Genomic DNA, 15,684 nt, shown 5'->3' with positions numbered 1-15,684 from the left:
TGGCGGTGCTGTGTATATACATGTTGCGGGTGTAGTGACGGTGCTGTGTGTATACATGTTGCGGGTGTAGTGGCGGTGCTGTGTGTATATACATGTTGCGGGTGTAGTGGCGGTGCTGTGTGTATATATACATGTTGCGGGTGTAGTGGCGGTGCTGTGTATATACATGTTGCGGGTGTAGTGGCGGTGCTGTGTATATACATGTTGCGGGTGTAGTGGCGGTGCTGTGTGTATATACATGTTGCGGGTGTAGTGGCGGTGCTGTGTGTATATATACATGTTGCGGGTGTAGTGGCGGTGCTGTGTATATATACATGTTGCGGGTGTAGTGGCGGTGCTGTGTATATACATGTTGCGGGTGTAGTGACGGTGCTGTGTGTGTATATACATGTTGCGGGTGTAGTGGCGGTGCTGTGTGTATATACATGTTGCGGGTGTAGTGACGGTGCTGTGTGTATATACATGTTGCGGGTGTAGTGACGGTGCTGTGTGTATATACATGTTGCGGGTGTAGTGACGGTGCTGTGTGTATATACATGTTGCGGGTGTAGTGGCGGTGCTGTGTGTATATACATGTTGCGGGTGTAGTGACGGTGCTGTGTGTGTATATACATGTTGCGGGTGTAGTGACGGTGCTGTGTGTGTATATATACATGTTGCGGGTGTAGTGACGGTGCTGTGTGTGTATATATACATGTTGCGGGTGTAGTGGCGGTGCTGTGTGTATATATACATGTTGCGGGTGTAGTGACGGTGCTGTGTGTATATATACATGTTGCGGGTGTAGTGACGGTGCTGTGTGTATATACATGTTGCGGGTGTAGAGACGGTGCTGTGTGTATATATACATGTTGCGGGTGTAGTGACGGTGCTGTGTGTATATACATGTTGCGGGTGTAGTGACGGTGCTGTGTGTATATACATGTTGCGGGTGTAGTGGCGGTGCTGTGTGTATATACATGTTGCGGGTGTAGTGGCGGTGCTGTGTGTATATACATGTTGCGGGTGTAGTGGCGGTGCTGTGTGTGTATATACATGTTGCGGGTGTAGTGACGGTGCTGTGTATATACATGTTGCGGGTGTAGTGGCGGTGCTGTGTGTATATACATGTTGCGGGTGTAGTGGCGGTGCTGTGTGTATATACATGTTGCGGGTGTAGTGGCGGTGCTGTGTGTATATACATGTTGCGGGTGTAGTGACGGTGCTGTGTGTATATACATGTTGCGGGTGTAGTGGCGGTGCTGTGTGTATATACATGTTGCGGGTGTAGTGGCGGTGCTGTGTGTGTATATACATGTTGCGGGTGTAGTGGCGGTGCTGTGTGTATATACATGTTGCGGGTGTAGTGACGGTGCTGTGTATATATACATGTTGCGGGTGTAGTGACGGTGCTGTGTGTATATACATGTTGCGGGTGTAGTGGCGGTGCTGTGTGTATATACATGTTGCGGGTGTAGTGACGGTGCTGTGTATATATACATGTTGCGGGTGTAGTGACGGTGCTGTGTGTATATACATGTTGCGGGTGTAGTGGCGGTGCTGTGTGTATATACATGTTGCGGGTGTAGTGACGGTGCTGTGTATATATACATGTTGCGGGTGTAGTGACGGTGCTGTGTGTGTATATACATGTTGCCGGTGTAGTGACTGCTGTGTGTATATACATGTTGCGGGTGTAGTGGCTGTGTGTGTATATACATGTTGCGGGTGTAGTGACGGTGCTGTGTGTATATATACATGTTGCGGGTGTAGTGGCGGTGCTGTGTATATATACATGTTGCGGGTGTAGTGACGGTGCTGTGTGTGTATATACATGTTGCGGGTGTAGTGACGGTGCTGTGTGTATATACATGTTGCGGGTGTAGTGGCGGTGCTGTGTATATATACATGTTGCGGGTGTAGTGGCGGTGCTGTGTGTATATACATGTTGCGGGTGTAGTGGCGGTGCTGTGTGTATATACATGTTGCGGGTGTAGTGGCGGTGCTGTGTGTATATACATGTTGCGGGTGTAGTGACGGTGCTGTGTGTATATACATGTTGCGGGTGTAGTGACGGTGCTGTGTGTATATACATGTTGCGGGTGTAGTGGCGGTGCTGTGTGTATATACATGTTGCGGGTGTAGTGGCGGTGCTGTGTGTATATACATGCTGCGGGTGTAGTGACGGTGCTGTGTGTATACATGTTGCGGGTGTAGTGACGGTGCTGTGTGTATATACATGTTGCGGGTGTAGTGACGGTGCTGTGTGTATATATACATGTTGCGGGTGTAGTGACGGTGCTGTGTGTATATATACATGTTGCGGGTGTAGTGGCGGTGCTGTGTGTATATACATGTTGCGGGTGTAGTGGCGGTGCTGTGTGTGTATATACATGTTGCGGGTGTAGTGACGGTGCTGTGTATATACATGTTGCGGGTGTAGTGTCGGTGCTGTGTGTGTGTACATGTTGCGGGTGTAGTGGCGGTGCTGTGTGTATATATACATGTTGCGGGTGTAGTGGCGGTGCTGTATATATACATGTTGCGGGTGTAGTGGCGGTGCTGTGTGTATATACATGTTGCGGGTGTAGTGACGGTGCTGTGTATATATACATGTTGCGGGTGTAGTGACGGTGCTGTGTATATATACATGTTGCGGGTGTAGTGGCGGTGCTGTGTGTGTATATACATGTTGCGGGTGTAGTGGCGGTGCTGTGTATATATACATGTTGCGGGTGTAGTGGCGGTGCTGTGTATATACATGTTGCGGGTGTAGTGACGGTGCTGTGTGTGTATATACATGATGCGTGTGTAGTGGCGGTGCTGTGTGTGTATATACATGTTGCGGGTGTAGTGGCGGTGCTGTGTGTATATATACATGTTGCGGGTGTAGTGGCGGTGCTGTGTGTATATACATGTTGCGGGTGTAGTGGCGGTGCTGTGTGTATATACATGTTGCGGGTGTAGTGACGGTGCTGTGTGTATATACATGTTGCGGGTGTAGTGACGGTGCTGTGTATATACATGTTGCGGGTGTAGTGACGGTGCTGTGTGTGTATATACATGTTGCGGGTGTAGTGGCGGTGCTGTGTATATACATGTTGCGGGTGTAGTGGCGGTGCTGTGTATATATACATGTTGCGGGTGTAGTGGCGGTGCTGTGTGTGTATATACATGTTGCGGGTGTAGTGGCGGTGCTGTGTGTATATACATGTTGCGGGTGTAGTGGCGGTGCTGTGTATATACATGTTGCGGGTGTAGTGGCGGTGCTGTGTGTATATACATGTTGCGGGTGTAGTGGCGGTGCTGTGTATATACATGTTGCGGGTGTAGTGACGGTGCTGTGTATATACATGTTGCGGGTGTAGTGGCGGTGCTGTGTGTATATACATGTTGCGGGTGTAGTGACGGTGCTGTGTATATACATGTTGCGGGTGTAGTGGCGGTGCTGTGTGTATACATGTTGCGGGTGTAGTGGCGGTGCTGTGTGTATATACATGTTGCGGGTGTAGTGGCGGTGCTGTGTGTATATACATGTTGCGGGTGTAGTGACGGTGCTGTGTATATACATGTTGCGGGTGTAGTGGCGGTGCTGTGTATATATACATGTTGCGGGTGTAGTGGCGGTGCTGTGTGTATATACATGTTGCGGGTGTAGTGGCGGTGCTGTGTATATACATGTTGCGGGTGTAGTGACGGTGCTGTGTGTATATACATGTGCGGGTGTAGTGGCGGTGCTGTGTGTATATACATGTTGCGGGTGTAGTGGCGGTGCTGTGTGTATATACATGTTGCGGGTGTAGTGGCGGTGCTGTGTGTATATACATGTTGCGGGTGTAGTGACGGTGCTGTGTGTATATACATGTTGCGGGTGTAGTGACGGTGCTGTGTGTATATACATGTTGCGGGTGTAGTGGCGGTGCTGTGTGTATATACATGTTGCGGGTGTAGTGGCGGTGCTGTGTGTGTATATACATGTTGCGGGTGTAGTGGCGGTGCTGTGTATATACATGTTGCCGGTGTAGTGACTGCTGTGTGTATATACATGTTGCGGGTGTAGTGGCGGTGCTGTGTGTATATACATGTTGCGGGTGTAGTGGCGGTGCTGTGTATATATACATGTTGCGGGTGTAGTGGCGGTGCTGTGTGTATATACATGTTGCGGGTGTAGTGGCGGTGCTGTGTGTGTATATACATGTTGCGGGTGTAGTGGCGGTGCTGTGTGTATATACATGTTGCGGGTGTAGTGGCGGTGCTGTGTGTATATACATGTTGCGGGTGTAGTGACGGTGCTGTGTGTATATACATGTTGCGGGTGTAGTGGCGGTGCTGTGTGTATATACATGTTGCGGGTGTAGTGACGGTGCTGTGTGTATATACATGTTGCGGGTGTAGTGGCGGTGCTGTGTGTATATACATGTTGCGGGTGTAGTGGCGGTGCTGTGTATATACATGTTGCGGGTGTAGTGGCGGTGCTGTGTGTATATATACATGTTGCGGGTGTAGTGGCGGTGCTGTGTGTATATACATGTTGCGGGTGTAGTGGCGGTGCTGTGTATATATACATGTTGCGGGTGTAGTGGCGGTGCTGTGTATATATACATGTTGCGGGTGTAGTGGCGGTGCTGTGTGTATATACATGTTGCGGGTGTAGTGGCGGTGCTGTGTGTATATATACATGTTGCGGGTGTAGTGGCGGTGCTGTGTATATACATGTTGCGGGTGTAGTGGCGGTGCTGTGTATATATACATGTTGCGGGTGTAGTGGCGGTGCTGTGTATATATACATGTTGCGGGTGTAGTGACGGTGCTGTGTGTATATACATGTTGCGGGTGTAGTGGCGGTGCTGTGTGTATATACATGTTGCGGGTGTAGTGGCGGTGCTGTGTATATACATGTTGCGGGTGTAGTGGCGGTGCTGTGTATATATACATGTTGCGGGTGTAGTGGCGGTGCTGTGTGTATATACATGTTGCGGGTGTAGTGGCGGTGCTGTGTGTATATATACATGTTGCGGGTGTAGTGGCGGTGCTGTGTGTATATACATGTTGCGGGTGTAGTGGCGGTGCTGTGTATATATACATGTTGCGGGTGTAGTGACGGTGCTGTGTGTATATATACATGTTGCGGGTGTAGTGGCGGTGCTGTGTGTATATACATGTTGCGGGTGTAGTGGCGGTGCTGTGTGTGTGTATATAAATGTTGCGGGTGTAGTGGCGGTGCTGTGTATATACATGTTGCGGGTGTAGTGGCGGTGCTGTGTATATACATGTTGCGGGTGTAGTGACGGTGCTGTGTGTGTATATACATGATGCGTGTGTAGTGGCGGTGCTGTGTATATACATGTTGCGGGTGTAGTGACGGTGCTGTGTGTATATACATGTTGCGGGTGTAGTGACGGTGCTGTGTGTATATACATGTTGCGGGTGTAGTGGCGGTGCTGTGTGTATATACATGTTGCGGGTGTAGTGACGGTGCTGTGTGTATATACATGTTGCGGGTGTAGTGGCGGTGCTGTGTATATACATGTTGCGGGTGTAGTGGCGGTGCTGTGTATATACATGTTGCGGGTGTAGTGACGGTGATGTGTGTATATACATGTTGCGGGTGTAGTGACGGTGCTGTGTGTATATACATGTTGCGGGTGTAGTGGCGGTGCTGTGTATATATACATGTTGCGGGTGTAGTGGCGGTGCTGTGTGTATATACATGTTGCGGGTGTAGTGGCGGTGCTGTGTGTATATACATGTTGCGGGTGTAGTGGCGGTGCTGTGTGTATATATACATGTTGCGGGTGTAGTGGCGGTGCTGTGTGTATATACATGTTGCGGGTGTAGTGGCGGTGCTGTGTGTGTGTATATAAATGTTGCGGGTGTAGTGGCGGTGCTGTGTATATACATGTTGCGGGTGTAGTGACGGTGCTGTGTGTATATATACATGTTGCGGGTGTAGTGGCGGTGCTGTGTGTATATACATGTTGCGGGTGTAGTGGCGGTGCTGTGTGTGTGTATATAAATGTTGCGGGTGTAGTGGCGGTGCTGTGTATATACATGTTGCGGGTGTAGTGACGGTGCTGTGTGTATATACATGTTGCGGGTGTAGTGGCGGTGCTGTGTGTGTATATACATGTTGCGGGTGTAGTGGCGGTGCTGTGTGTGTATATACATGTTGCGGGTGTAGTGGCGGTGCTGTGTGTATATACATGTTGCGGGTGTAGTGACGGTGCTGTGTGTGTATATACATGTTGCGGGTGTAGTGACGGTGCTGTGTGTATATACATGTTGCGGGTGTAGTGACGGTGCTGTGTGTATATATACATGTTGCGGGTGTAGTGGCGGTGCTGTGTGTGTATATACATGTTGCGGGTGTAGTGGCGGTGCTGTGTGTATATATACATGTTGCGGGTGTAGTGACGGTGCTGTGTGTATATACATGTTGCGGGTGTAGTGGCGGTGCTGTGTGTGTATATACATGTTGCGGGTGTAGTGACGGTGCTGTGTGTGTATATACATGTTGCGGGTGTAGTGGCGGTGCTGTGTGTATATATACATGTTGCGGGTGTAGTGACGGTGCTGTGTGTATATATACATGTTGCGGGTGTAGTGGCGGTGCTGTGTGTATATACATGTTGCGGGTGTAGTGGCGGTGCTGTGTATATACATGTTGCGGGTGTAGTGACGGTGCTGTGTGTATATACATGTTGCGGGTGTAGTGGCGGTGCTGTGTGTATATACATGTTGCGGGTGTAGTGGCGGTGCTGTGTATATACATGTTGCGGGTGTAGTGACGGTGCTGTGTGTATATACATGTTGCGGGTGTAGTGACGGTGCTGTGTGTATATACATGTTGCGGGTGTAGTGACGGTGCTGTGTGTATATACATGTTGCGGGTGTAGTGGCGGTGCTGTGTGTATATACATGTTGCGGGTGTAGTGACGGTGCTGTGTATATACATGTTGCGGGTGTAGTGGCGGTGCTGTGTATATATACATGTTGCGGGTGTAGTGACGGTGCTGTGTGTATATACATGTTGCGGGTGTAGTGACGGTGCTGTGTATATACATGTTGCGGGTGTAGTGGCGGTGCTGTGTGTATATATACATGTTGCGGGTGTAGTGGCGGTGCTGTGTATATATACATGTTGCGGGTGTAGTGACGGTGCTGTGTATATACATGTTGCGGGTGTAGTGGCGGTGCTGTGTGTGTATATACATGTTGCGGGTGTAGTGGCGGTGCTGTGTATATATACATGTTGCGGGTGTAGTGGCGGTGCTGTGTATATACATGTTGCGGGTGTAGTGACGGTGCTGTGTGTGTATATACATGATGCGTGTGTAGTGGCGGTGCTGTGTGTGTATATACATGTTGCGGGTGTAGTGGCGTGCTGTGTGTATATATACATGTTGCGGGTGTAGTGGCGGTGCTGTGTGTATATACATGTTGCGGGTGTAGTGGCGGTGCTGTGTGTATATACATGTTGCGGGTGTAGTGACGGTGCTGTGTGTATATACATGTTGCGGGTGTAGTGACGGTGCTGTGTATATACATGTTGCGGGTGTAGTGACGGTGCTGTGTATATACATGTTGCGGGTGTAGTGGCGGTGCTGTGTGTATATACATGTTGCGGGTGTAGTGGCGGTGCTGTGTATAATATACATGTTGCGGGTGTAGTGACGGTGCTGTGTGTATATACATGTTGCGGGTGTAGTGACGGTGCTGTGTGTATATACATGTTGCGGGTGTAGTGACGGTGCTGTGTATATACATGTTGCGGGTGTAGTGGCGGTGCTGTGTGTATATACATGTTGCGGGTGTAGTGACGGTGCTGTGTATATACATGTTGCGGGTGTAGTGGCGGTGCTGTGTGTATACATGTTGCGGGTGTAGTGGCGGTGCTGTGTATATACATGTTGCGGGTGTAGTGACGGTGCTGTGTGTATATACATGTTGCGGGTGTAGTGGCGGTGCTGTGTATATACATGTTGCGGCGGTGCTGTGTATATATACATGTTGCGGGTGTAGTGGCGGTGCTGTGTATATACATGTTGCGGGTGTAGTGGCGGTGCTGTGTGTATATACATGTTGCGGGTGTAGTGACGGTGCTGTGTGTATATATACATGTTGCGGGTGTAGTGACGGTGCTGTGTGTATACATGTTGCGGGTGTAGTGACGGTGCTGTGTGTATATATACATGTTGCGGGTGTAGTGGCGGTGCTGTGTATATATACATGTTGCGGGTGTAGTGACGGTGCTGTGTGTATATACATGTTGCGGGTGTAGTGGCGGTGCTGTGTGTATATACATGTTGCGGGTGTAGTGACGGTGCTGTGTGTGTATATACATGTTGCGGGTGTAGTGACGGTGCTGTGTGTATATACATGTTGCGGGTGTAGTGACGGTGCTGTGTGTATATACATGTTGCGGGTGTAGTGGCGGTGCTGTGTGTATATACATGTTGCGGGTGTAGTGACGGTGCTGTGTGTATATACATGTTGCGGGTGTAGTGGCGGTGCTGTGTGTGTGTATATACATGTTGCGGGTGTAGTGACGGTGCTGTGTGTGTGTGTATATACATGTTGCGGGTGTAGTGGCGGTGCTGTGTGTATATACATGTTGCGGGTGTAGTGGCGGTGCTGTGTATATATACATGTTGCGGGTGTAGTGGCGGTGGCTGTGTGTATATACATGTTGCGGGTGTAGTGGCGGTGCTGTGTGTATATACGTGTTGCGGGTGTAGTGACGGTGCTGTGTATATACATGTTGCGGGTGTAGTGGCGGTGCTGTGTATATACATGTTGCGGGTGTAGTGACGGTGCTGTGTGTATATACATGTTGCGGGTGTAGTGGCGGTGCTGTGTGTATATACATGTTGCGGGTGTAGTGGCGGTGCTGTGTATATACATGTTGCGGGTGTAGTGACGGTGCTGTGTATATACATGTTGCGGGTGTAGTGACGGTGCTGTGTGTATATATACATGTTGCGGGTGTAGTGTCGGTGCTGTGTATATATACATGTTGCGGGTGTAGTGTCGGTGCTGTGTATATACATGTTGCGGGTGTAGTGGCGGTGCTGTGTGTGTATATACATGTTGCGGGTGTAGTGGCGGTGCTGTGTGTGTATATACATGTTGCGGGTGTAGTGGCGGTGCTGTGTATATATACATGTTGCGGGTGTAGTGGCGGTGCTGTGTATATATACATGTTGCGGGTGTAGTGGCGGTGCTGTGTATATACATGTTGCGGGTGTAGTGGCGGTGCTGTGTGTGTATATACATGTTGCGGGTGTAGTGACTGTGCTGTGTATATATACATGTTGCGGGTGTAGTGGCGGTGCTGTGTGTATATACATGTTGCGGGTGTAGTGGCGGTGCTGAGTGTATATATACATGTTGCGGGTGTAGTGGCGGTGCTGAGTGTATATATACATGTTGCGGGTGTAGTGGCGGTGCTGTGTGTATATACATGTTGCGGGTGTAGTGGCGGTGCTGTGTGTATACATGTTGCGGGTGTAGTGACTGTGCTGTGTATATATACATGTTGCGGGTGTAGTGGCGCTGCTGTGTGTATATACATGTTGCGGGTGTAGTGGCGGTGCTGTGTATATATACATGTTGCGGGTGTAGTGGCGGTGCTGTGTGTGTATATACATGTTGCGGGTGTAGTGACGGTGCTGTGTGTGTATATACATGTTGCGGGTGTGACGGTGCTGTGTGTATATACATGTTGCGGGTGTAGTGGCGGTGCTGTGTATATACATGTTGCGGGTGTAGTGACGGTGCTGTGTGTGTATATACATGTTGCGGGTGTGACGGTGCTGTGTTTCTGTGTGTCTGTCTCTGTCTGTGTGTATGTATACATGTTGCGGGTGTTGCGGTGCTGTGTGTGTGTGTGTGTGTGTGTGTGTCTGTGTGTCTGTGTGTATACGTGTTGCGGTGCTGTCTGTGTGTGTGTGTGTGTGTGTGTGTATATATATATATATATATATCTATATATACATGTTGCGGTGCTGTCTGTGTGAGTGTGTGTATGTATACATGTTGCGGGTGTTGCGGTGCGTGTGTGTGTGTGTGTATATATATATATATATCTATATATACATGTTGCGGTGCTGTGTGTGTGTGTGTGTGTGTGTATGTATACATGTTGCGGGTGTTGCGGTGCGTGTGTGTGGTGTGTATATATATATATATATCTATATATACATGTTGCGGTGCTGTGTGTGTGTGTGTGTGTATATACGTGTTGCGGTGCTGTCTGTGTGTGTGTGTGTGTGTGTGTGTGTGTGTGTGTATATATATATATCTATATATACATGTGCGGTGCTGTGTGTGTATGTATACATGTTGCGGGTGTTGCGGTGCGTGTGTGTGTGTGTATATATATATATATATATCTATATATACATGTTGCGGTGCTGTGTGTGTGTGTGTGTGTGTGTATACGTGTTGCGGTGCTGTCTGTGTGTGTGTGTGTGTGTGTGTATATATATATATATATCTATATATACATGTTGCGGTGCTGTGTGTGTGTGTGTGTGTGTATGTATACATGTTGCGGGTGTTGCGGTGCGTGTGTGTGTGTGTATATATATATATATATCTATATATACATGTTGCGGTGCTGTGTGTGTGTGTGTGTGTGTATACGTGTTGCGGTGCTGTCTGTGTGTGTGTGTGTGTGTGTGTGTATATATATATATCTATATATACATGTTGCGGTGCTGTCTGTGTGAGTGTGTGTGTGTGTGTGTGTGTGTGTATGTATACATGTGCGGGTGTTGCGGTGCGTGTGTGTGTGTGTATATATACATGTTGCGGTGCTGTGTGTCTGTGTGTATGTATACATGTTGCGGGTCTGTGTGTGTGTATGTATACATGTTGCGGGTGTTGCGGTGCGTGTGTGTGTGTGTATATATACATGTTGCGGTGCTGTGTGTCTGTGTGTATATATACATGTTGCGGTGCTGTGTGTCTGTGTGTATATATACATGTTGCGGTGCTGTGTTTGTCTGTGTGTGTCTGTGTATATATACATGTTGCGGGTGTTGCGGTGCTGTCTGTGTGTGTGTCTGTCTGTGTGTGTCTGTGTATATATATATACATGTTGGGTGTAGTGACCCCGTTCTTGTAATCCTCCGCAGGGATTCTGCTCCTGGCTGACGGCGATCTTCAGGATTAAGTGAGTTCTCCCTGTAATCCCCTAATATGAAGGTCCCTCCGAGACGACGCAGCGGATACCGGGGGAGGGGCGGCCGGGCTCACGCTCCTCACCCGGGTGACCATCACTGGGGCAGATCTGATAATTGGGGTCCCACCCTCTTGAAACCCTCTGGAGAATGGGGGGCCCTTGACCCCAGGGTTTTGCAGGCCGGGGTGCTGCGTACAGGAGGAGAGGGGGCCACTCCTATGCGGGGCTCTTCCCGCTGAGGATTATGGGAGTTATTCGCCGTCCTTCGCTCCCCGATAGGTCAGGGACCGGGGAAACGCCATGAATGTCCAAAGTGGAAAAACCCTTGAAGGTCTGTCCGCAGCTTCTCTAGAGGGGAGTCCGGCTGCTTCCAGATGACCTGCCCTTCAGGAGTGTAAGAAAGCTGAGTGACGGCTATATCCAGCTTTGTGGTGGTCTTTTTTGGGGGGAGGGGTGTAGGATAGGGGTAGTAGTCCCTACTGTGCACAGAACGCTGGGGGTAATGGGAGCCATTATGAGGTGTTTATTTGGGTGCCTCGTGTTTCCCACCAGGGATGATGAGATTCGGGAGAAGTGCGGCGCTGATGCCGTCCATTACCTGTCCTTCCAGCGCCACATCATCGGCCTCCTGGTGGTGGTCGGAGTCTTATCTGTCGGCATCGTCCTCCCTGTCAACTTCTCCGGAGACCTTCTGGGTGAGGACTTTATATATAGGGGATAGTACACCTGCTCCCCGGGGTGGTGCGTCCGCTGTGCTTACTACTAGGAACAGGTGTGTGACCCCCCCCCTACAGAACAGGTGTGTGTGACCCCTCCCCTACAGAACAGGTGTGTGTGTGTGTGTGACCCCCCCCCCTACAGACCAGGTGTGTGACCCCCCCTCCCCCTACAGAACAGGTGTGTGACCCCCCTCCCCCTACAGAACAGGGTGTGACCCCCCTCCCCCTACAGAACAGGTGTGTGACCCCCCTCCCCCTACAGAACAGGTGTGTGACCCCCTCCCCCTACAGAACAGGTGTGTGACCCCCCTCCCCCTACAGAACAGGTGGTGTGACCCCCCTCCCCTACAGAACAGGTGTGTGACCCCCCTCCCCCTACAGAACAGGTGTGTGACCCCCCCTCCCCCTACAGAACAGGTGTGTGACCCCCCTCCCCCTACAGACACAGGTCTGTGACCCCCCCCTCCCCCTACAGAACAGGTCTATGACCCCCCCTCCCCCTACAGAACAGGTCTGTGTGTGACCCCCCCCCCCTCCCCCTACAGACCAGGTGTGTGACCCCCCTCCCCCTACAGGACCAGGTGTGTGACCCCCCTCCCCCTACAGACCAGGTGTGTGACCCCCCTCCCCCTACAGAACAGGTGTGTGTGTGGTGTGTGTGTGTGTGTGTGTGTGTGACCCCCCTCTCCCTACAGACCAGGTGTGTGTGACCCCCCTCTCCCTACAGACCAGGTGTGTGTGACCCCCTCTCCCTACAGACCAGGTGTGTGTGACCCCCCTCCCCCTACAGACCAGGTGTGTGTGTGTGACCCCCCTCCCCTACAGACCCACGTGCGCGTGTGTGTGTGTGTGTGTGGACCCCCCCCCCTACAGAACAGGTGTGTGTGTGTGTGACCCCCCCCCCCCCCCCCCTACAGACCACGTGTGTGTGTGTGTGTGTGTGTGTGTGTGTGTGTGTGTGTGTGTGTGTGTGTGTGACCCCCCCCCCTACAGAACAGGTGTGTGACACCCCCCCTACAGGTGTGTGTGTGAGTGACCCTTCCCCCTACAGAACAGGTGTGTGACCCTTCCCCCTACAGAACAGGTGTGTGACCCTTCCCCCTACAGAACAGGTGTGTGTGACCCTTCCCCCTACAGAACAGGTGTGTGTGACCACTCCCCCTACAGAACAGGTGTGTGTGACCCCTCCCCCTACAGAACAGGTGTGTGTGACCCCTCCCCCTACAGAACAGGTGTGTGTGACCCCTCCCCCTACAGAACAGGTGTGTGTGACCCCTCCCCCTACAGAACAGGTGTGTGTGTGACCCCTCCCCCTACAGAACAGGTGTGTGTGTGACCCCTCCCCCTACAGAACAGGTGTGTGTGTGACCCCTCCCCCTACAGAACAGGTGTGTGTGACCCCTCCCCCTACAGAACAGGTGTGTGTGTGACCCCTCCCCCTACAGAACAGGTGTGTGTGTGACCCCTCCCCCTACAGAACAGGTGTGTGTGTGACCCCTCCCCCTACAGAACAGGTGTGTGTGTGTGACCCCTCCCCCTACAGAACAGGTGTGTGTGTGTGACCCCTCCCCCTACAGAACAGGTGTGTGTGTGTGACCCCTCCCCCTACAGAACAGGTGTGTGTGTGACCCCTCCCCCTACAGAACAGGTGTGTGTGTGTGACCCCTCCCCCTACAGAACAGGTGTGTGTGTGTGTGTGTGTGTGTGACCCCCTCCCCCTACAGAACAGGTGTGTGTGTGTGTGTGTGTGTGTGTGTGTGTGTGTGTGTGTGTGTGTGTGTGTGTGTGTGTGTGTGTGTGTGTGTGTGTGTGACCCCCTCCCCCTACAGAACGTGTGTGTGTGTGTGTGTGTGTGTGTGAGTGACCCCCTCCCCCTACAGAACGTGTGTGTGTGTGTGTGTGTGTGTGTGACCCCCTCCCCCTACAGAACAGGTGTGTGTGTCCCCGTCCCCCCTGAGGAGCGGGTGTCCTGTAAGTTGAAGGTTCAGGGTCATACCACGTCCACTGGGGGGGGGGGGAGAACTGCACGGAGTGTGTCCTGTACCTGGTGGTGGGGATACCTGGGCCCTACCACTTATTCCGGGGGGATCCTGTCCTATCTTCGGAGAATCTTCTTCACTCCGGACCTCTCTCTCCTTTGATTTCCCTGACAGAAAACAATGCGTACAGTTTTGGGAGGACGACGATCGCCAACCTGAACTCCAGGTGAGACGGTCCTCGGTCGCACGTACGTTTCGTGTTTCCTCCGCCGGCGGTCACTGGTTTGTGTGTTGTCCGGTCCTCGTGTTCACACTTTCGCTGCTGTGCGCCCCGTGTGTATGTTCATACTCTGTCCGCCCCGTGGTTGTGTGATTCCTGCCCTCTCCACATGAGGGCGCTGTGTCCGGTCCTCGTGTTCACACTTTCGCTGCTGTGCGCCCCGTGTGTATGTTCATACTCTGTCCGCCCCGTGGTTGTGTGATTCCTGCCCTCTCCACATGAGGGCGCTGTGTCCGGTCCTCGTGTTCACACTTTCGCTGCTGTGCGCCCCGTGTGTATGTTCATACTCTGTCCGCCCCGTGGTTGTGTGATTCCTGCCCTCTCCACATGAGGGCGCTGTGTCCGGTCCTCGTGTTCACACTTTCGCTGCTGTGCGCCCCGTGTGTATGTTCATACTCTGTCCGTCCCGTGGTTGTGTGATTCCTGCCCTCTCCACATGAGGGCGCTGTGTCCGGTCCTCGTGGTCACACTTTCGCTGCTGTGCGCCCCGTGTGTATGTTCATACTCTGTCCGTCCCGTGGTTGTGTGATTCCTGCCCTCTCCACATGAGGGCGCTGTGTCCGGTCCTCGTGGTCACACTTTCGCTGCTGTGCGCCCCGTGTGTATGTTCATACTCTGTCCGTCCCGTGGTTGTGTGATTCCTGCCCTCTCCACATGAGGGCGCTGTGTCCGGTCCTCGTGTTCACACTTTCGCTGCTGTGCGCCCCGTGTGTATGTTCATACTCTGTCCGCCCCGTGGTTGTGTGATTCCTGCCCTCTCCACATGAGGGCGCTGTGTCCGGTCCTCGTGTTCACACTTTCGCTGCTGTGCGCCCCGTGTGTATGTTCATACTCTGTCCGCCCCGTGGTTGTGTGATTCCTGCCCTCTCCACATGAGGGCGCTGTGTCCGGTCCTCGTGTTCACACTTTCGCTGCTGTGCGCCCCGTGTGTATGTTCATACTCTGTCCGCCCCGTGGTTGTGTGATTCCTGCCCTCTCCACATGAGGGCGCTGTGTCCGGTCCTCGTGTTCACACTTTCGCTGCTGTGCGCCCCGTGTGTATGTTCATACTCTGTCCGTCCCGTGGTTGTGTGATTCCTGCCCTCTCCACATGAGGGCGCTGTGTCCGGTCCTCGTGGTCACACTTTCGCTGCTGTGCGCCCCGTGTGTATGTTCATACTCTGTCCGTCCCGTGGTTGTGTGATTCCTGCCCTCGCCACACGAGGGCGCTGTGTCCGGCGGGTACGTGACGCTCTTCTCTCTCTCTCTCAGAAATAACCTGCTTTGGCTGCACACCATCTTCGCTTTCTTGTACCTGTTGCTCACGGTTTACAGCATGAGACGACACACGTCCAAGATGCGCTACAAGGAGGACGACCTGGTAATGTGGCCCCTCACCCTCGCGTTGCACCTTCTGCTCCTCTTGCTTTTTGTGATCTAGATTGTGTCCCCTCGCTGGGGGGAGTTGTCCCTGCACTTCCAGGGGGGGCAGACTTTATATATTGGGTTCAAATCCAGACAGCCCAATCGGTGGGGACCCCGACATTGTCACTTCCCATA

The 15,684-nt window shown here is 51.8% G+C and overlaps 1 protein-coding gene across 3 annotated transcripts in view; it reads left to right on the top strand.

Moving 5' to 3' along the window:
* The window catches only part of TMEM63B (transmembrane protein 63B), a 149,233-nt gene that overhangs the window by 113,962 nt on the left and 19,587 nt on the right, over positions 1 to 15,684 (top strand). For all 3 annotated transcript variants that reach the window (XM_075863520.1, XM_075863519.1, XM_075863521.1), the window contains 4 exons: positions 11,121 to 11,158; positions 11,720 to 11,862; positions 14,040 to 14,091; positions 15,397 to 15,505. In XM_075863520.1, coding sequence (XP_075719635.1) covers positions 11,121 to 11,158; positions 11,720 to 11,862; positions 14,040 to 14,091; positions 15,397 to 15,505 — 342 coding nt within the window. The remainder of the gene's footprint in view (positions 1 to 11,120; positions 11,159 to 11,719; positions 11,863 to 14,039; positions 14,092 to 15,396; positions 15,506 to 15,684) is intronic.

This window comes from Rhinoderma darwinii, chromosome 4 (genome assembly GCF_050947455.1).
Source record: "Rhinoderma darwinii isolate aRhiDar2 chromosome 4, aRhiDar2.hap1, whole genome shotgun sequence".
Lineage (NCBI taxonomy): Eukaryota > Metazoa > Chordata > Amphibia > Anura > Rhinodermatidae > Rhinoderma > Rhinoderma darwinii.
This window is presented reverse-complemented; position numbering and strand designations above follow the sequence as displayed.